The 21,819-nt window shown below is 40.3% G+C and overlaps 1 protein-coding gene and 1 long non-coding RNA gene across 4 annotated transcripts; both read left to right on the top strand.

The window, feature by feature from the left end:
* Positions 1–1,212: 1,212 nt before the first annotated feature.
* Positions 1,213–20,921, top strand: UPF3B (UPF3B regulator of nonsense mediated mRNA decay). Of its 3 annotated transcripts, XM_036016279.1 has the most exons (12): positions 1,213–1,670; positions 2,407–2,513; positions 2,683–2,789; positions 5,565–5,663; positions 7,626–7,736; positions 8,737–8,780; positions 9,237–9,419; positions 9,816–9,854; positions 11,948–12,105; positions 12,425–12,719; positions 19,920–20,027; positions 20,789–20,921. In XM_036016279.1, the coding sequence occupies exons 1-12, from the start codon at positions 1,515–1,517 to the stop codon at positions 20,795–20,797; spliced, it is 1,416 nt and encodes a 471-aa protein (XP_035872172.1). In that variant the 5' UTR covers positions 1,213–1,514; the 3' UTR covers positions 20,798–20,921. The 3 variants fall into 3 exon arrangements, with proteins under 3 accessions (XP_035872172.1, XP_028378652.1, XP_028378653.1); XM_028522851.2 differs by having other exon boundaries at positions 1,214–1,670; positions 19,920–20,921; XM_028522852.2 differs by lacking the exon at positions 9,816–9,854 and having other exon boundaries at positions 1,214–1,670; positions 19,920–20,921.
* Positions 17,631–19,913, top strand: LOC118498370. Its single transcript, XR_004900868.1, has 2 exons — positions 17,631–17,950; positions 19,795–19,913. It is a non-coding gene; the product is annotated as an uncharacterized LOC118498370 (long non-coding RNA).
* Positions 20,922–21,819: the final 898 nt, after the last annotated feature.

Raw genomic sequence — 21,819 nt, 5'->3', positions numbered from 1 at the left:
TCAGTCTTAGTAGTTGTTGACCATACATAAAGAAACATTTCTGATATTAACTCTTTTTCTTATATATCCTTTGATTTTTTTCATTTGGGGTTTTTATAGTTCCGAAGTCCTCAAACCTGAATTTCTGTAAATTCATTATTCCTCTAATTGCCTTCCTTTACTTCTATATCTATAAAATGTGTTACTATACTAATATTTGACATGAAATCTCTTCATATTTTTATAATTTAAGATAAACAATGCCATGGTGGTTAGAGCGCCATCCGGATACACCAAGTTTGCTGTTGATCCCGTCAGGGCGCGGCATGCAAGAATCAACCAATGAATGCATCAGTAAGTGGAACATGAGATTGATGGTTTTTTTTCCTTTCTCTGCTCCCCTTCCCTCTCTAAAAATCAATAAATAAAAATTAAAAATATATATATAACATAAACATCATTTCAAAGGTCAGGAAGGCAACTTACATGCAGATGAAATTGTTAAAAAACTTTTTGCTGGGCCATCTTTAACAATGCGACACAGGGAGGGCTTTGCTAGGTACACCCTGTCTCACACACTAGTTCATAGTATGTTGACAGCTCCCTTGTTGGAGCAAGTTCCCTCTCTAAATCCTTTCAGGCAGTTCAGGGTATGGTGAAAAGTTATTCCTGAATCTTTTCTTGATAATCAGCTTAAAATAATCAATATCACAAAAGACTTATTTTGCGGTGGCAACGTTTCCCCTCAGAATCAAAGATAGAAAATACAAGTTCCCTAGTGAGGCAACCTTTAGATAACATCAGGTTTATCCGAGGAACAGGTAGGCAAGTACAGCCCGCGGAACCTGTTTTGATCGGCAAATACTAAACTTCCAAAATGAGAGGATTACTTTATGTACTAGAACTCCTGGCCAGAAGCGGATAACCGCTTTGTATGCCAGAATTTGTGGTAGGCCAAAGAGTCAGTCTAGTTACAATGGCGGACTTGTTAGTACACTGGCTCCCAACCTTTTTTGGCACCAGGTACTGGTTTCTTGAGACGGGGGCGCTGGGGGGGGTGTGGGGGGCAGGGAGGTCAGGCAAGCTTTGAGCTTCCCAGCTCATCTCCTGCTCTGGAGGTGGACGGGGCGGAGACAGGGGGCGGAGACAGGAGGCGGAGCTCAGGCGAGCTTTGCTCGCGGCCGGGTTCTCAACCGGCCAACGGCCGATAAGGGTCGGCAGCCCACAGGACTGGGGACTCCTGTGCCAATACCATGTAGAGCGCGGCCCCCAGAGAGTCTGGATCCAGAGGGGATTGGGTGGCGCGGGGATTCGGTAGGCCGGAACCTAAGACTAGGTGTTAACTCCTCTTCACGGAAGCAAGCTAGGAGCCTTGAAGTCTCGCGAGATCCAGACGGAGCCCAACGGAACGCGGGGCTGTCCCTATCACTAAGGGGTGTTTGTTGGAGGCGGAACTGTAACGGAGTGGGCCGGCAATCTAAGGTGCGCTGTGGGGCCGTTTGGGCGGAGCTTCGACTGTGCGGAGAGCCGTGGCCATGAAGGAAGAGAAGGAGCACAGGCCTAAGGAGAAGCGAGTAACCCTTTTGACTCCCCCGGGGGCCACAGGCAGCGGCGGAGGGGCTTCAGGGGACAGCGCCAAAGGGGAAGATAAGCAGGATCGGAACAAGGAGAAGAAAGAGGCCCTGAGCAAGGTGCCTGGCCACCCCTTGGCTCGTGAGAGGGCGGGAGGCGGCCGCCACCCATGGAGGATGGCTGGGAATCGGGCTGCCCTCTTCCTGTCCCAGGCTCCCCTTTTAAAATATTAATTGGGAAGAATTATTAAATTGTGAAAGGGCTATCAAAGGTGGGAGTAGTTTGTGATGGACCTATTAATGGAGGCGAGTTGAAGGAGTGTTGAGATTAATGGCCTAGATACCACATCGGGTTCATTCTACTTGGGGGACAATTAGGGAATTTCCGGTATTCCTTAGAGTTTTGAATTTTTCATGCTGAATGAGAAAGGGTTGTGTTTTAAAATGTGTTTGATATTGTAGGGAAATATTAGTAAATCAAGAGTTTGTGGCACCCACAAAAGACCAGAGTTGGCCTATTAGTTTCTTACCACTACACCTATTGAAAAATGGGTGACAGAAAATGATATAAAAAACTATTAAGCTATGGGGCTTTGGGTTAACAGAACCTGAGATTTTCCTTGCTCCAGACAGTTCTCATTTCTAAGAGCTTTAAAAAAAAAAAAACATTACTATTGTTTGATTAATTTTAAGCATTAGAGGACTATTTTCTCCTCTAATTTTTTAAAAGTAATATAAGGGATTTTATAAACAATCTCCTCTTGTAAAGACCAGCTTTCTTCAGGGATGGTTTTTCCTTCAGATATGACAGAAAATTGATTTGTACTAATTTTATTTTATTTATTCATTTCTGAAGGTGGTAATTCGGAGATTACCTCCCACTTTGACCAAGGAGCAGCTTCAGGAACATCTTCAGCCTATGCCTGAGCATGATTATTTTGAGTTTTTTTCTAATGATACTAGGTAAAATAATTAAAAGAGGGAGGGGGTAAATGAAAAATGTTTCTTCCATTCCATCCTAGCAATGTTTCTCATTTGACTTTTGAGCCTGTCTCTTTAATATATGCATTCTTATAATTCAGCCAGATACCTGCCTGCAAGCACATTTACATAATTGCTTTCCTCTCTGCAGTTTGTATCCTCATATGTATGCAAGAGCATACATCAACTTTAAAAACCAAGAGGACATTATTTTGTTCAGGGATCGCTTTGATGGTTATGTATTCCTTGACAATAAAGGTGAGTCCTAGTAACAGGAGGTTTCTTTGTCATTTGTTTAAGATAATGTGTGTATCACAGTGTCTTCTCAATGCCTTGATAGCTTTTCTAAAATCCTGGGTGATAAAATGTGCAACATTTAAAGTTTTACACATTTGATAAGCCTATTACAATCTTTGTTTTAGTTATTTGTTGACTTGAGAGAGAAAGAGAGACATCAATTTATTTTTCCACTTATTTATGCATTCATTGGGAGCTTCTTGTATGTGCCCTGACTAGGGCTTGAACCCGCAACCTTGACTTACTGGGATGATGCTCCAACCAAATGAGCTAGCTACCTGGTCGGGTGGCCTGTTACAATCTTATACAAAGTTTGTGACTTTTCTCAGCCATTGGGTATTTTTATTAACCTGTTATTTCTGTAGTTCAATCAACTGAATGAAACTTCCTATTATCTCCTCCTGTGATAAATTTTTTGGCCTGGATTAGAAAATCCGTTGTTTTGACTATTTACTAGTTTCAGCAGTAATATGCATAAATGATTCTTTAAACTTGTATGACAAGTTTTAAATGTTTACCTCTCATCTTGTTTCAAGGACCAACATTTATTTAGTTCAAATCCTTCAAACAAAGAGTTAATTTGTTGGAATACTGTTTAACATTCTAAGTTGTATGCAATTAAAACATCAAACTTCATGATATAGGTTTCTGTCCACTTTGAATCCAGGAATTTATAAGGAAGAAAAATTTTTTAAAAGATTTTATTTATTTATTTTTAGAGAGAGGGAAACATCAATCTCTCATATGCACCCCAACCAGGGACCAAACCCACAATCCAGGCACATGCCCTGACCAGGAATCAAACTGGCAACCTTTCACTTTGCTGAACAATGCCCAACCAACTAAGCCACCCATCAGGGCAGGAAAACAAACTTCTGCTTTAACTCTCTTTCTGTTTTCTCCTGCTTGCAACATTTACCCAGAGAATGTCAGAGCTGCTGTTTACCATTTTTCATTGGCTTTGCAATCATATCAAATGATGTCGTTTGTTGAGGGTTTTTTTTTTTTTTCTTTTTCAGTATTATTTCAAAGTTAGTGAAATTGCCAGGGAATATGCCCACAAAAGTAGAAGGATTGCCACTGTTTTTTTTTTCTTTTTTTTTTAAGATTTACTTATTCACTTATTTTTAGAGAGAAGGGAAGGGAAAGAGAAAGAGAGGGAGAGAAACATCAATGTATAGTTGCCTCTCGAGCACCCCCATCCAGGGACCTGGCCCGCAACCCAGGCATGTGCCCCAACTGGGAATTGAACTGGTGACCCTTTGGTTCGCAGGCTGGTGCTCAATCTACTGGGTACACCAGCCAGGGTGCCACTGTTTTTATTGATCCCCACAAACTACCTACTTCTTCACTCCAACTGTATTCCAATGGATAGCAGTGATTTTCTAGTGACTTTGCCTGGAAATCTGAGTTGTATTTGACCTTTTCCTCTCTCTCTTTTAGACCTTACATATATAAACAGTGATGAATCTTCTAAATTTATTTTTTAACATCTTATTCATTTAGTCATACTTTATGCCCTTGTCACCTAATACTAAGACAACTATGTCTCTAGACTGATAGGGTTTTCCATTTTTTCCATCTCTATATAATTATGTCTGTTATCTTGCCATGAAATTAATCTTTTTAAAAATAATGTTTTAAGATAATAGTTGTGGGAAAGCCCAAACTTCCTAGCCTTGTAGTCAAGGTCCTCCATAGTCTGGCCTCACTTCTGTTTTTTTCAGCTTATCTTCCTGTTATCTTCTGCTTCAGTTTATTCCCTTTTCAAACATATCAGTTCTGAAGCTAATCTGGCTCTGCATTCACCAGGATTTCCAAAATCACGTTTCTTCCATGACTGCTTTATAAGACCTTGTTGTTAATTCTAGTTATTTTATTCTAGCTTATGTTGACATGTCAGTGATCTTTATATGTAATTCACATACCAAGAAATTCACCCTTGAAACATGTTTTTTGGTGCATTCACAGAGTTGTGCCCCTCACCACAATCTGATTGTACAACACATTCAGCATTGTAAAGAGAAACCCAAGCCCTGGCTGGCATAGCTCAGTGGATTGAGCGCGGGCTGGGAACCAAAGTGTCCCAGGTTCGATACTCAGCCAGGGTACATTCCTGGGTTGTGGGCCAGAACCCCCAGCAACCACACATTGATGTTTTCTCTCTCTCTCTCTCCCTCCCCTCTCTCTCTCTCTCTCTCCCTCCCTCCCTCCCTCTCTCTCTCTCTCCCTCCCTCCCTCCCTCTCTCTCTCTCTCTCTCTCTCCTCTCTCTCTCTCTCTCCCTTTCCCCCCTTGCCTCTCTAAAAATAAATAAATAAAATCTTTAAAAAAGAGAGAGAGAAACCCATACCCATTAGTGTCACTCCCTGTTCTCCCCACCACTACCCCCAGCTCTAAACCACCACTAACTTCATTTTTCTCTGTAGATTTGCTTATTTTAGAGATTTCTAATGTATTTTTAAATGAAAATTAGTTTATACATCCCCCTGCATATCAAAATATCACACTCTAGAAGTGGAATACAAGTGAATGTTTTATTTCCCTGCCATATGTTTTCAGCAGGGACTCCTTTGACAGCACATTGATTTTAGTTAGGCCAGTGTGATTGACACCTGTTTGGAGACACTTCTCAGATGACTGCCATTGGAGGAAGCCTAGGGAGCAGTGGGTTGACTCTCTTGTATCTATTTGACATTTTCTTTGTTATAACAAGTGTGATATTTTTTTCTAAACAGGTCAGGAATACCCTGCAATAGTAGAATTTGCACCTTTTCAAAAAGCTGCAAAAAAGAAGACTAAGAAAAGGGATACCAAAGTTGGGACTATCGATGATGGTATAGTATAGCTCTAGTTGTGTAATGCTATTGCCATGGGCTTTTTAAAAAGGTTTTATTTCTTTATTTTAGAGAGAGGGGAAGGGAGGGAGAAAGAGAAGGAGGAAAACATGATATGCAAGAGAAACATCAATCAGCCGCCTCCTGCATGCCCCAACCAGGGACCTGGTTCTGCAACTCAGGCATGTGCCCTGACCAGGAATCGAACCCTCGACATTTCTGTCCAAGGGTGACACCCAACCCATTGAGCCACACCACTCAGGGCTGCCACGGGGTTTTTAAAAACATCCTTTGTGGGAATTAATTGGACTCCAGTCTTTTAAATATGTGATACAGCTAATACAAAATATAATTCATTGATGAAAGATTTGTGTAACTGTTAGAATGGAGGTGGGTTTCCTATAGAGTTTTCACTCCCTTTGGCTAGTGGCATTTCATTCCTCCACCATTAAGCAATACATTGTTGACTATTGAGTAGTAAATTACTTTAGGTTTGTTGATTCTAAGACCATGGAAAAATCCAGTCTTTCAAAGCACAACAGCTACTTGAGGCCTCTTACCATTGTTATGATTATTTGGCTTTTGGTTTCCATTTTTATAAAGAAGATTTATAATTCAGAGCTATACTGGGAAATATTATATAGTGAAGTAACTTAATATAAAGTAACTGAAGTAGCCAGTTCTGTTTTCTAAACTTTGAATATACAGTTAACTAAATGCTTAGTCATTACATTAAGCCGAAAGACAGGAACTAAAAAACTGGAATAATTGCCACTTAAGCTAAACTGGATCCATATTTTGAAATCTCTGTGACATATGTAAGATAAGGGCTTACCTGCAATAGTTTCTATCAGATTGATATTTTAGAATCATGTTGTTTGATTTCCATTATTTTATAAAGAACACAGAAAAGACTCAATACACAGCTCCTTATTGAGTATCTCATAGATTCATGCCTAGAAGGCTGGATCAAGTGGCATGTTCCACACTGCATAGAAACTCCAAATACGAGAAGTACAGTGACTCAGATGTGTTACCCTGTCTGATGTCAGAGACATCTAGGAAAGGACTCCAGGAATTACAGTCACCTCCAGTGCCACATCTAGGATATCCCCCTTACTTATCTTTTTGGAACATCTGATTTTCATATATTGAGTTTATTTAAAGTGAGGTGTACCCATACAAGTATTGCTTACATTCTGCATACATAATAAATATATACTATAACTATACGTAATTATGCACACGTAGCAGTTTTCCTACAAGTGTGACTCTAGTAGGAGCAGTGACTTTTTTTAAAGATTTTATTTATTTTTAGAGAAGGAAAGGGGGGGAGAGGCATATCAATGTGTGGTTGCCTCTCATGCGCCCCCTACATGAGGATCTGGCCCTCAAGCCAGGCATGTGCCCTGACTGGTAATCAAACCGGTGATGCTTTGCTTCATGGGCAGGTGCTGGATCCACTGAGCCACACCAGCCATGAAGCAGTGACTTTAAAAAGCAAACTATGTGTTATCCCTGGAGGTTCTGTTATGATGTGTGGTATCTCATTTTCCCTGACCCCATGTTACTCCAGACTCCCTTTGTGGGTATCTCTAACAGGAATTCTGAGAGTAACCAATAAAGAAGGCTCTAAATATTCTATCTTGTGGGTATAGGTTTATTTTCCAAATTCTTTAATTTATTGATTTGAGAGAGGGGAAGGGGAAGAGAGAGAGATCAATTTGTTCCACTTATTTATGCATTCATTAGTTGATTTTTCCCTGACTGGGATTGAACCCACAACCTTGGTATGGGGGGCAGTGCTCTAACCACTTGAGCTACACAGCCAGGGCTTGATACAGGTTTATTTTCAGTCTTCCATGAAGTAGGAAGTTATCTTCTTTGATAAATATCCTAGACAATAATTTCCTACTTGTTTAAAGTCTGCTATATTTTCTGTTTACTTAAACAATTATTTAGATCCAGAATATAGAAAATTTTTGGAAAGTTATGCTGCAGATAATGAGAAAATGACATCTACTCCGGAGACACTGCTAGAGGAAATAGAAGCTAAAAATAGAGAACTAATAGGTAAGTGGACAAAAGGAATTAAGGGCAACAGCTGTTTCATCGGAAGACCTGTCTGACTCCCACTTCTGTCACTTGATAGCTGTGTGATCGTGGGGAAAAGGACTAACTTCTCTGAGACTCTGTTTCTTCTACTGTAATATGCAGATGATAATAACCTGTGTTTCAGGATTATGAGAATGCGTTGGTTAGATGGGGAAAATTCTCTGTGACCTATTTAGTGCCACACAAATGTGACACATGTATAAAACATTTGAAGACTCATGGCATCTTTAGATGTTGGTAAGCATTTGAAGATCAATTGGTGTGTTTTAGTAATAAGCTAATATCCCTAAAAAGAAATTTGACCTAAAATACCAAAAAACGTATTTAGTTGCTGCAAAACTGAAAACCTCAAGAAATTCTAGCTTGGATGTTGGTTCTAATAGTAAGCTCTCATTACTGGATCAGCTCTAGACTCTGACGCAGGATGTCCACTCCTAGGAATTTATCCAAAGGAAGTATGTCTTCCAAAGCTAGCTACAAGGCTAAATAACATTGTTTGGAATATTGAAAAATGAATTAAATACTCTCCTAAAAGTTGGGTTTTATTTATGGACACAGTATAAGCCTATCTCTGATCATTCCCTTAAAATAAATTCCCAGAAGTGAAATTATGGGGTCAAAAGGATATTTTTAGCCCCTTCCCCCAATTTCTTCCCAGTAGGACAAATTTGTACTCTCATCTGTAAAATAAAAGAATGTCCTTTGCATTTAATTCTCACCAACGCTAGGAATTACGCTTTAAGTGTATTTTCTTTTTTATTTCCTCAATTTTAAAAAGGTATTTTAAATTTGCAGAATTGAAATGCTGTAAAAATTTCTTTCCAGTAATATAGTTGTGAACTCTCTGTTTAAAGGGTATAGTTTTTCCCACCTTGGGTGGTTGGCAGGGAATGTCAGAAAATGGAATCCTTCCTAGGGGTTGATAAGTATTATTAATAATCTGTTTACATTTATGTAGCTAAAAAGACAACCCCACTATTGAGCTTCCTGAAAAACAAGCAGGTAAACCTTTGTTTTTATAGTTCTCTCAATACTTTTATTTCAATGGTTCACATTCTGTTAAACATTTTAAGAGCATTGGGATCCCATAGGAGAAATAGCTGCTTTTTCTTACCATTATTCTTTTAAAGATTTGGCTCATTGGCCTTGTCCTTCTCTGTGGTGTTTGGACCAAGGAATCACTCTGCAAACCAGAGAGTCCTTAGCTTGTTCCAGGGATACTCTCTTGACATTCTGAAAGCCTCTGGAAATTCAGTAAGGCAGCAGTGGGAGACTGACAGTAGCAGGCCCTGGTCTTTATTCTCATGTTCTGAACGGGGTGGGGAGGGGGTTAAGGAGGTAGAAAGTAGGAAGAAAAGATGATCCAGGTTAGTGGGTGCCCACCATGCCTTTGGGATTGATTTACGTTTTTGGTGATGATTATCTTGTTCGAAGGTGTATGTTGATGTTTCTTTCTAGAGAATGAGAGAAGAAAAAAGAGAAGAAAGACGGAGACGAGAAATAGAAAGAAAAAGACAAAGAGAAGAAGAGAGGAGGAAATGGAAAGAAGAAGAGAAACGAAAAAGGAAAGATATAGAAAAGCTAAAGAAGATAGAAAGAGTTCCAGAAAGGGACAAATTAAAGGAAGAACCAAAGATTAAGGTATGAAAATAACTTAAACTGACCCCATGTTGCTGAAAATTGCATGTATCTGCTTCTTTATAAAAATGCATGCATCTTGTGTGGTGTAAATATAGTTTTTCAGTTTTGTTTTTGTCCTTTTTGGAGGGGGGGGTAAGCCACTAGAAATCTTTCTATAATAGTATGATTTTAAATTTTTAAGATAATTTAAAAGGACTAAGTAGTTTACATATTTCTTCAGTGCAAATCTATGTTATTTTTATCATTGAAAATGTTCAAGTTTTGGATGATTATTCTCTCAGTTCTTCGTAAATAAGGGCTTAGGGCTGGCTGGCATGAATTGTGTTTTTTATTCAGCTTTTCTTTCATATCTGATACATGAAGTTGCCTCATCTGTTTGTTTTCCACTGTCCTCAGGTACACAGGTTTCTGTTACAAGCTGTGAATCAGAAAAATGTAAGGACCAAGTACATGATACTGAACACCTAGTATCATGTCACACACAGGTCTTAGTTAATAAGTCCTTTTGGTGGTGGTGGTAGTGTTGCCTGTAGAAAACCCCTTCAGAGTGACTTGAGTCTTAAAAGCAAGCTATTTTAAATTCCTACTTTAAAAGGAAGTCCAGATAACTTCCTGACGCTGTGCTGTATACTCAGAAGCTTCAGCAATATACGGCGAGAGGATAACCATGCCTAAATAGCTTTCTCTTTTATACCTGCCTTTCATGACTGCCTTGTACAAATACTAGAGATAATATCTTGCATTATGTGCTTTCCCCTCTCACATGATTCCCACGCCACCTTCTTGTATCTACCTGGGAATCGGTGAGCAGCAGATTCTGATTAATGCATTGAACACAGGAAGAGGAAAACCTGTGGAGAAAGCCCAGCCTTGCTGCTCCTCTTCTGAGGGCATGGCTTGGGCCTTGTTCCAATGAACTTCTTGGGGAAGTACTAGGACTTCAGAGAAAGTCAGAGAAAATCTCACAGAGATGGTGGCAGCCTCTCCGTTTACCTCCTCAAAAATTCGGCAATTTAAGCCCTGGCTGGTGTGGCTCAGCAGGTTGAGCACCGGCCTGTGAACCAAAAATGTGGCAGTTTATATGTTTGCCCAAGACTCTCCGAGGCTCATTATTGTTGATTGAGGGGCTTGGCCATGGTGTGGGAAAATTCCCATCTTAATCCTTTCGAGCAATCTATCTGTCTGCCACACCACAGTGACCTGACTTGCTATTCCTAATTACCAGCAAGGCAGAAGATAGAGCCATCAATGCTAGAGACACCCATTAATGTTCTTATTAGAGTAATGAACATCTTGGCTTCTGACAAAGATGTTCATTAGAGAAATAAGAACACTTCCAATGAAACCTGTATATGGTATCCTCACTTTACACTGGTGCCTTCTTAGTGTCCAGTTTGAACTCACCATTTGCAGTGGCTGTCTGTGTGCTGAAATAGTTCATGCTTAAATCTTTTGGTGCCTGGCATTTTGCTTGGCCTTTTGCTCTATGATGCCTTCACCCTGAGATGAACCTTTGTATGATGCCTTCACTCTGAGATTTGAAATTCTTCTATTTTGCCTAGGAATCAATCTCTCTGAATATCCAACATGAGGGGAGTATTCTAGAGAGATTTGTAGCAGTGGTATAAAAAAGAAACTTTTGTTAGAAATCTGGCCTTTATAAACCACTTTCATTTTAGAATTGCTTTCCATCATGTGTATGACTACAAAATTCCAGTAGAGGTGGAACTTCACTGTTCTGTTGTATGAGGTATTTGGACTTTTAAATCCCATGCCAAATAATTCTTACTATTCATCTTTAATGAGAATATGATTGTACCATCATACAAGTATGTTACTCTCAGGCTCAAGGCAAAATTATTCTCACAATAGATCACTCCTTTGGTGACCACGTTATTTGTCTTTCCAAGTACCTCATAAAAACTCTCCAGTAGTAATGATCTACCTAGCATTTTAAATTTGTGGCTTATTTCCCCATCAAGTTGTACTGGCATGCTAGTGTGCTATAAAAGGCATACTTGGAAGTGTGAATCAGTTCACTTAAAAGTTGACCTAGCCCTGGCTGGTGTAGCTCAGTGGATTGAGCACCATCTGCAAACCAAAGGGTCGCTGGTTTGATTCCCAGTCAGGACACATGCCTGGGTTGGGGGCTGGGTCCCCATTGGGGGCCACCTAAGAGGCAACTACACATTGCTATTTCTCTCCCTCTGTTTCTCCCTCCCTTCCCCTCTCTCTAAAAATAAATAAATCTAAAAAAAAGTTGACCCAGGTAAAACCAAAGGAGTCTTGATTCTATTGCCACAAAGTGATTAAACCATTCATTTGAGTGGATGACACTTCACATTAATAACAGCCTTTTAGTAAATTACTGCTCTTGTGCACTAACTGTTCACCTGAGAGTCTGAGTACCTGCAGAAAACAGGGCCTTCTAAAGTCAAAAATAAAGATATTAATATATTGTTTTTTTGATAGACTCAGAAGACAGTGTCCCCCCCTTCAAAATAAAAACAAATTTGTTTTCTTTAAAGCTGCTCAAGAAGCCAGAAAAAGATGAAAAAGAATTGGACAAAAGAGAAAAAGCCAAGAAATTGGACAAAGAGAATCTGAATGATGAAAGAGGCAGTGGGCAAAGTTGCACATTGCCCAAACGTTCTGATAGTGAATTTAAAGATGAGAAGCCTAAGAGGTCAGTAGGCAAGGCTCCGTGGTACATTTGTTTTCAGCACGTTTCTAGATGCTCGTTTTACTGCTGCATCCTGGATTTGTACCAGAATAAGGATAAGCCATTTTACCAGGGGTAGTGGCATGAGGAGGAAAGGTTTCAAATATTCTAATATCTTAATCTGGGTGGATGACTTTTGATTTTTGTTACTGTTTTTCAAAAGATTTTAACTCTGCTCAAAAAGTGCAGCCTCATTGCAGTGGCCAAGTCAGAATCAGAGTGTTTCTGCATTTACGGTTAGAAGATCTTTGAGGGTAGATTCTCAGATTTGTTTTTCATGCAGACCTGAAGATGAAAGTGTCAGAGACTACCGGGAGAGGGAACGGGATTATGAACGAGATCAAGAGCGCATACTTCGGGAACGAGAGAGACTGAAGCGGCAAGAAGAAGAGCGCCGGAGGCAGAGGGAGCGCTATGAGAAGGAGAAGGCATTTAAAAGAAAGGAAGAAGAAATGAAAAAAGAGAAAGAAGCACTGCGGGATAAAGGAAAGAAGAATGAAAGTACAGAATCAGTAGGCAGCTCAGAAAAAACTGAAAAGAAAGAAGAAGTGGTTAAAAGGGACCGCATTAGAAACAAGGTGCTGCTTTTTGTTAAAGTTGTTTATTATCATGAGGATTTTTTTTCTTTTCATGCAAGTGTAAAGGAAGGGGCTAGTTCATTTTTTATTATACAGTTCTTAAAGGAAATTCTATTATAGAAAATTTTATCACAGGAACTTTAACTCTCTGCAACTTTTGTATTGCTTGGGTCCTTTTATTAGATTGTAGAAATTTCAAACATACACAAAAGTAAAACAGAACAATACAATGTCCCCATCACTCAGCTTCAAAAACTATCAGCTGGTGGCCAATCTTCTTCTCCTCCACCCCATCCCTACCCCCTACTGGATTATTTTTGAACAAATCCTGGACATATAATTTCTTCTCTAAACATATCAATATTACAGATCAAGACTGCACTTTCACATAAAAAAAAACTAACAATAATTCCTTAATATCCTGCCAACTCATTGTTCAGATTTTCCCACCTGTCTCATTTATATCTTTTCCATAGGCTCCAAACAAGGTCCACAAATTTATATTTGCTTGATATCTCTCCTTAAATCTCTTCTCATCTAAACATCCCCCCCTTTTGTTTTCCTCCAACTATTTGCTGCAGAAACCAATTTGTTCTATGCAGCTTCTAACACTCTAGATTGGCTAATTACATTCCTGTGCTATCATCTATCATGTTCCTTTACCTTCTTTGTTTCCTTAAAAGCTGATGGTTATATCTAGGGCAGGGGCCAGCAAATTTTTTCTATAAAAAGCCAGATGGTAAGGAAATATTTTAGGCTTTGTGGGCCATACGGTCTCTGTCACAGCCACTAACCTCTGTAGGCATAGACATATGTAAAACAATGGGTGTGGCTGTGTGCCAATCAGATTTTACTCACAAAAACAAGCAGCCCCCAGCCTAGAGGCCTGAGTATATCAGGCTCCATTTTTGGCAAAAACACTTCATAGATAGTGTCGTGTACTTCTCATCCATCATATCAGGAAGCATATTAATGCCTTGGGTGTCCTTTTAATGTGATGCTGTGATCGAGCAATGGCAGTTGTGTTGTGGTTGCATAACAGGATGTCCTTCTTATTAAGATATGCGGCTTAAATATTTAGGAATAGAAGGGTTATGATGTCTGTAACTTACTCTCAAGTGGTTCTGCAAAATAGTAGTGTGGATATATATGTGTGTGTGTGTCCAAATACTAGAGACTGGAAAAGCACACATGCCAAAGTGTTAAAATTGTGAATCTAGAAGAAAGGTATTAGGTATTCATTGTTTACATTTTACAACATTTCTATAGATTAAAAAAATTTTCAAGATAAAAAGTTGAAAAAAAATGATCCATAGTTTTTTGTTTGTTTTGTTGTTGACATACATAGTATATTAGTTTCAGGTGTACAACCTAGCGATTAGACATTACATGATTTACTAAGTGATCATCCTGATAGATCTCCCAGCCATCTGGTACCATACATAATTAGGTTATTATTGTCTATATTCACTATGCTGCACTTTAAGACCCCATGACCAATTTATATTTCTTTTTTTTAAATATATTTTATTGATTATGCTATTACAGTTGTCCCATTTTCCTCCCCTTAATCCCCTTTGCCATTACCTCCCTCCCACCTGCACTCCCCCCTTAGATCATGTCCATGGGACATACATATAAGTTCTTTAGTTTCTCCATTTCCTATACTGTTCTTAACCTCCCCCTGTCTATTTTCTACCTACCATTTATGCTTCTTATCCCCTGCAGATTTTCCCCAGTTCTCCCCACTCCATCTCCCCGCTGATGACCCTCCATGTGATCTCCATTTCTGTGATTCTGTTCCTGATCTAGTTTGCTTAGTTTGTTGTTTTGGGGGTTTTTTAGGTTCAGTTACTGACAGCTGTGAGTTTGTTGTCATTTTACTGTTCATAGTTTTGATCATCTTCTTTTTCTTACATAAGTCCCTTTAACATTTCATATAAATACTTGGTGATTATGGCCTCCTTTAACTTGACCTTATCTGGGAAGCACTGTATCTGTCCTTTCATTCTAAATGATAGCTTTGCTGGATAGAGTCATCTTGGATGGAGGTCCTTGCCTTTCATGACTTTGAATACTTCTTTCCAGCCCCTTCTTACCTGCAAGGTTTCTTTTGAGAAATCAGCTACTGGTCTTATGGGAACTTAATTTGTAGGTAACCATCTCCTTTTCTCTTGCTGCTTTTAAGATTCTCTCCTTATATTTAATCTTGGGTAACTAAATTATGTGCCTTGCTGTGTACTTCCTTGGGTCCAATTTCTTGGCGACTCTCTGAGCTCCCTGGACTTCTTAGAAGCCTATTTCCTTTGCCAGATTAGGGAAGTTCTCCTCCATTATTTTTTCAAATAAGTTTTTAATTTCTTGCTCTTCCTATTCTCCTTCTGGCACCCCTATGATTCAGATATTGGAACTTTTAAATTGTCCTGGAGGTTCCTAAACCTCTCCTTTTTTGTATTGTTTCTTCATTCTGTTCCAGTTGAATGTTTATTTCTTCCTTCTGGTCCAAACTGTTGAGTCCCAGTTTCCTTCCCTTCACTGTTGGTTCCCTGTGCATTTTCCTTTATTTCACTTTTCAAAACCTTCACTTTTTCCTCTATTTTGTGACCATGCTCAATAATTTCTGTGACCATCCTGATTACCGGTGTTTTGAACTCTGCATCTGATAGGTTGGCTATCTCTTCATCACTTAGTCATATTTTTGTAGAGCTTTGTTCTTTCATTTGGGCCATATTTCTTTGTCTTGGTGCACCTGTTATGTAGTAAGGGGTGGAGCCTTAGGTATTCACCAGGGCAGGGGAACCCACCTTGCTGCATTGTGGCACTCTCTGTGGGGAGGGTTCTGAGAGGGAACAGTGCTGTTTGCTCAGCTCTCTGCTGGCTTTCAGTCACTTCCTCCACTACCCACAAGCAAACTGAGCCCCTCTAGTGCTGATTCCTGGGTGGGTAGTTTTGTGTACATTCTAGGGCCCTGTGGGTCTCTTGAACAAACTCCTGTGAGGCTGAAGAGTTTTTTCCACCACTGCAACACCCATAGGTTTTTTCAGCCAGAGGTTTTGAGGCTTCATTTCCATGTGCTGGAACCCTGGTTTGCGTGGTCTCACTCCCCAGTTGTTCCTCCTGGTTTATCAGCATGCAAGTGTGGGACCTCCCACTCTGCCAGCCACGGCCCGCCCCAGTCCTCCAGCCACCGCCTTGCTACTCTCTACCCTGGTTGCCTGTCTTCACCCCTCCTACTGGTCTCGATGAATGTTTCTTTTTTAACTCCTTGGTTGTCAGACTTTCATACAGTTCAATTTTCTGGCAATTCTGATAGTTTTTTGTTTTTAAATTTGTTGTTGTCCTTCTTTTGGTTGTGCAAGGACTCACAAAGTATCTACCTATGCCTCCATCTTGGCTCTAAGTCTGATCAATAGTTTAAAGTATTATAGGCCTGATCCATCTGTTATACAGTTTTTTATCAGCTCTGGTTAGTGTGTCTCAGTGGACTGATAGCCAGCCTGTGAACCAAAGGATGGCAGCTTCAATTCCCAGCCAGGGCACATGCCTAGGTTGCAGGCGAAGTGTCCAATAGGGGGCATGTGAAAGGCAACCACACACTGATGTTTCTCTCTGTCTCTTTCTCCCTCCCTTCCCCTCTCTAAAAGTAAGATTTTTTAAAAATATTTATCAGCATTTCTCCCCTGGCTGGCGTAGCTCAGTGGATTGAGCACCGGCTGGGAACCAAAGTGTCCCAGGTTCGATTCCCAGCCAGGGTACATGCCTGGGTTGCAGGCCATAACCCCCAGCAACCGCACATTGATGTTTCTCTCTCTCTCTCTCTCTCTCTCTCTCTCTCTCTCTCTATCTATCTATCTCCCTCCCTTCTCTCTCTAAAAATAAGTAAATAAAATATTTAAAAAAAATATTTATCAGCATTTCTCTTAATGATTTTGCTTAGATTAATTATTTCATGGGGACAAGAGAATGGTGGTAGTGGAAAATGGTGATGTAGAATTCTGCCTTTCCTATTGTATTTATTATCTGATGTTCCTCTATAAAGAATTTCCCTTACCAGCTGTTGTGTTAGTCTGAAATTCAGTTTACATGGGAAAGGCAGGATAAACACTTGATTCTTTCCTTTTACTTAGCAGTATTCAGAGTAATGAGTTGATGTCTCAGCAAATTCTAGGGCTTATTGAGTTGTTTAGTCTTTAAGAACTCATGGATTCAGAAATACTTGGTGTATTCCAACTTGTTATTACCAGTTATTGTCTTTGTTGATGATTAAATCGTTCTATCTTTGCACAATGGGACCCCATCATCCATTCTTTAAATACTATGTAGGAGTCTCATCTGTTTTGACCTTTCATCTTGTAAAAATTTTGCTGGAATTTAGTCAGTTGAGAATAATGCTTTAAGGCTAACTTTCATACATCAGGGAGAAAGGATAAGGAAGACTCATGTCATTCTTTGTGAATTCTAAAAAAGGCGTATACATTTCAATTTTCCAGGATCATACTGTCATTAAAGCAACCATATTACTTGGACTGAGAGCTAGCTACATGATGACTTTATTGAGGCTTATTTAGGAATCTGGGATCTTGAGTGTCAGATAGAATCTCAAGCAGGGGTGTTATGTTGTTACACCTGAATTAAACAATCATGTTGTGGTGAGTTATTTGGTGTCTGAGCTCATAGGTTCAGAGAGGTTTCCACTTGTGGCTGCATTCTTTGTTGCCATTGTTTTTACTTCTAAGATTTTCTTATATGGTGGTGCATTTGTTCTTGTTTTTAAGATTTTACTTATTTATCTTTAGAGAGAAGGGAAGAAGAGAAAGAGAGAAACATCAGTGTGTGGTTGCCTCTTGCGCACCCCATATAGGAGACCAAGCCTGCAACCCAGGCATGTGCCCTGACTGGGAATCGAACTAGAGACCTTTTGGTTTGCAGGCCGGCACTCAGTCTACTGAGCCACACCAGCCAGGGCCTGGTTGTGCATTTAAAAGTCAATTTCCTGATGGGCAGGAGTGATAGGTAATGGCTATGGTTTCTGAGTAAAAAAAAAAAAATGCTTAATCAGTTCCTCTTGAGTGAGATGGTTAAGAAAATTAGGCAGTAGGTTTATCAAAAATTTACCTTAGGCATATAAAATAATACTTAATAAATAGTTGCTATTCTTTGGAGATAGGGGAAAGGAAGCAGGTTGTTAGAAGTGAATTAACCATCAACACTTACTGTCATGGTACATGACAGTTTTGGTCTTTTTTTTTTAATATATTTTATTGATTATGCTATTACAGTTGTCCCATTTTCCCCCTTCACTCCTCTCCACCCTGTACCCCCTCTCCCACCCATATCCCCCCCTTTAGTCATGTCCATGTGTCATACTTATAAGTTGTTTAGCTTCTACATTTCTCATACTATTCTTACCCTCCCTCTATCTATTTTCAACCTATAATCTATGCTACTTATTCTCTGTACCTTCTCCCCCTCTCTCCTCCTCCCACTCCCCTGTTGCTAACCCTCCATGTGATCTCCATTTCTGTGGTTCTGTTTCTGTTCTAGTTGTTTGCTTAGTTTCTTTTGGTTTTGCTTTAGGTGTGGTTGTTAATAATTGTGAGTTTGCTGTCCTTTTGCTATACATGTTTTCTCTTTATCTTCTTTTCTTAGATAAGTCCCTTTACCATTTCATAAAATAAGGGTTTGGTGATGATGAACTCCTTTAACTTGACCTTATCTGAGAAGCACTTTATCTGCCCTTCCATTCTAAATGAAAGCTTTGCTGGATAGAGTAATCTGGGATATAGGTCCTTGTCTTTCATGACTTGGAAGACTTCTTTCCAGCCCCTTCTTGCCTGTAAGGTCTCTTTTGAGAAGCCAGCTGACAGTCTGATGGGAACTCCTTGTAGGTGACTGTCCCCTTATCTCTTTCTGCTTCTAGGATTCTCTCCTTCATTTTTACCTTGGCTAATATAATGATGATGTACCTTGGTGTGTTTCTTCTTGGGTTCAACTTCTTTGGGGCTCTCTGAGCTTCCTGGACTTCCTGGAAGTCTATTTCCTTTTCCAGAATGGGGAAGTTCTCCTTTATTATTTGTTCAAATATGTGTTCAATCTGTTGCTTTTCCTCTTCCCCTTCTGGTACCCCTATAATTCTGATGTTGGAATGTTTAAAAATGTCCTGGAGGTTCCTAAGCTTCTCCTCATTTTTTTTTTTGAATTCTTATTTCTCCATTCTTTCCTGTTTGGTTGTTTTTTTTTTTTCTTCCTTCTGGTCCACTCTATTGTTTTGAGTCCCAGTTTCCTTCCCTTCACTATTGGTTCTCCGTGGATCTTCCTTCATCTCTTTTATGGTAACCTGCATTTTTTCATCTAATTGGCACCCAAAATCAACCAATTCTGTGAGCTTCGTGATCACCAGTGTTTTGAACTGTGCATCTGGTTGATTGGCTATTTCTTGGTCGCTCAAAGGGATGAGTCCTGGGGGACTGATCTGTTCTTCTGTTGGAGACATGCCCCTCTCTCTCTCTCTCTCTCTCTCTCCCCCTCCCCCCCCCTTTTGGGGGGGGGTCTGGTCGTTCCTGTTATGGTGAGGGGCGGAGCCTTAGGTGTTCACCAGGGCTAGGCACCCCAGTCGCTAGATTGTGATGTTGTATGTGGGGGCAGGGGCGGGAGGGAACAATGGCGGTAGCTCCGTTCTCCTGGGACCTCAGTCCCTTCTCTGGGATCCTTACTTGCGTGCTCTGCCCTGCTCACAATCGCCACCTCGCTGGTTCTTCCAGCTACCGCTTGCATACTCGGTCCACCCGCTGCAATCTTGTGCGCCCCAGATGCCTTACCCACTCCCTCCCGGTTGCCTTATGCGCCCAGTTCTCCCTGTTTTCCATGCACCGCGGCCCATGCCTGGCTGCTTCTCTCCGCCCCTCCTATCTGTCTGGATGAATGGGTCTACTTCAACTTCTTGGCTGTCCGACTTCCATTCAGATAAATTCTCTGTCAGTTCTGGGTATTATTTTGCCTCTAAATTGTTGTTGTTCTAATCTTGGTTGTGCGTGGAAGTATGGTACATCCACCTATGCCTCCATCTTGCCAGAAGTCTCCACAGTTTTGGTCTTGTATAAGATGTTTTTGGTGTATATCATAACATAACTTATGACTCTGAAAATCCCCTGTAAACACTGAGTATCAATGTTGTAACATTAACATCTCATTTTACTTTAGGATCGCCCAGCAATGCAGCTTTACCAACCAGGAGCTCGAAGCCGAAATCGACTTTGTCCCGCTGATGACAGCACCAAGACTGGTGACTCAACAATAGAAAAAAAGCAGGAAAGTGGTATTAGCCATAGAAAAGAAGGAGGAGAGGAGTGATGAGTCCAAATGGCCATGGGTGTCCTCCTGACTGTGTAGGCAGCCAAAGAGCATGTGTTAATTCAGAAGTGCCTCAGGGCAAAGGAATAGAGAGAGAAAGTGGGTGGCTGTGCTGGTGGGGTACACTGCAGAGGAGTATGTTTTGCGTCAAAGCAGGAACCTGATTGCAGGTGCAGACTGGAAGTACAATTTCATTTTTTTTGCAGTTCCTACAAATTAAAGTGTCAGACAAAATGAGAGCAAGGACATGCATTGCAATTTGCAGGTGGGAAATGTCAAGTAGGGACTTGATTAGGTATGACATGAGAAGAAGAAAAGAGAGCCGGCTCTAAAATCAAAAGGTTTTGTTAATCCTGGATTGATTTTTTTTAATTTAGTGGAGCAGAGTCACTTTTAAATCTTGTTGAGATCTAGTTATGTTCATTGTTGGTGTTACCTGTTGACTTTGTGTAGCGTAGGAGCAACAAGCATGTAATTGTAGTACAGCTACAGTGAAGGATATAACAAAGGTTCTCTGGTGCAAAATTTAAATAGTCATGTCATGTCTATATCCTGCGTCCTAAAAATTCAGGAGTAGTTTTAGATTTCTGCTTGCGTATGTGAGCTTAGCATAGAGAATATTTTTAAATGTCTCCCTTTCCCTTTAGCAGTTTTTACATTAATAAGTACAATTTAACCCTTGCTTGCTTCTTGACAATCCAGTCTTTGTTTTATCTTAGGTCTCATGATCTGAGTGCATGACCTGTCCGGGAAGGAAACTGCACCAATATTTGTTCCTGTTTAAGTAGCAATTTTCAGTCTTAGTTTGTTTTGCATTGGTGTCAATAAATATCAACATCACTCAAGTATGAAGCTAAGTGTGTTTATTAACTTTATTAAATAGCTATTAGGGTTTTTTGTAATTTTTTATTACCATTTATCCCCCTTACACACTTCCACCTTCACCCCTCCCCACCCTGCAATTGTCACACCATTGTCCATGTCCATGAGTCCTTTTTAAATGGCTACTAGGGTTTTTTTTAGATTTTATTTATTTATTTTTAGAGGTAGGGGAAGGGAGGGAGGGAGGAAGGAAGGGCGAGAAATATCAATGTGTGAGAGATACATCGATCAGTTACCTCTTGTACACCCCCAACTGGGGACCAGGCCCGCAACCCAGGCATATGCCCTGACCAAGAATTGAACCGACAACCTTTTGGTTTCCAGGTTGGCACTCAGTCCACTGAGCCACACCAGCCAGGACTAAATAGCTATTAGTTTTGAAGAATTAAATTTTGATACTGAATTAACCTCTTGGGAATTTTGAAAAGGAGTGGGATGATATTCATTTGTGCTTTCACTAAGGTCTGCCTTTATTTTGCTCACCAAGAAGATCAAGTCACTGGCCCTGACTGGTGTAGCTCAGGGGAGGGAGCACAGGCTGCGAACTAAGGGGTCGCTAGTTCGATTCCCAATCAGGGTACATGCCCCGGTTGCAGGCCAGGTCCCCAATAGGGGGTACACAAGAGGCAACCCCACATTGATGTTTCTCTCCCTCTCTTTCTCCTTCCGTTCCCCTCTGTCTAAAAGTAAAATAATCTTGAGAGGTAACCACACATTGATGTTTCCTTTTCTCCCTCCCTTCCCCTCTCTCTAAAAATAAATAAAAAACAAAACAAAACAAAATGTTTGGACAATATCCTTGAGCTGTTGATTAATTTCATCCTGACAGCTCCTCCTAATGTTATGTCAGTCTGCCTTTACTTAATAA

Source organism: Phyllostomus discolor, chromosome X, assembly GCF_004126475.2.
Source record: "Phyllostomus discolor isolate MPI-MPIP mPhyDis1 chromosome X, mPhyDis1.pri.v3, whole genome shotgun sequence".
NCBI classification, from domain to species: domain Eukaryota; kingdom Metazoa; phylum Chordata; class Mammalia; order Chiroptera; family Phyllostomidae; genus Phyllostomus; species Phyllostomus discolor.
The sequence above is the reverse complement of the archived record's forward strand: the minus strand, read 5'-3'. Positions and strand labels throughout refer to the sequence as shown.

Excerpts from the sequence above, each read along its gene's own strand:
- UPF3B (XM_028522851.2), top strand. The coding sequence starts at position 1,515 with ATGAAGGAAGAGAAGGAGCACAGGCCTAAGGAGAAGCGAGTAACCCTT. Across the intron at positions 2,790-5,564 it reads TGTATTCCTTGACAATAAAG|GTCAGGAATACCCTGCAATA; the intron begins GTGAGTCCTAGT and ends TTTTCTAAACAG. Across the intron at positions 5,664-7,625 it reads AGTTGGGACTATCGATGATG|ATCCAGAATATAGAAAATTT; the intron begins GTATAGTATAGC and ends ACAATTATTTAG.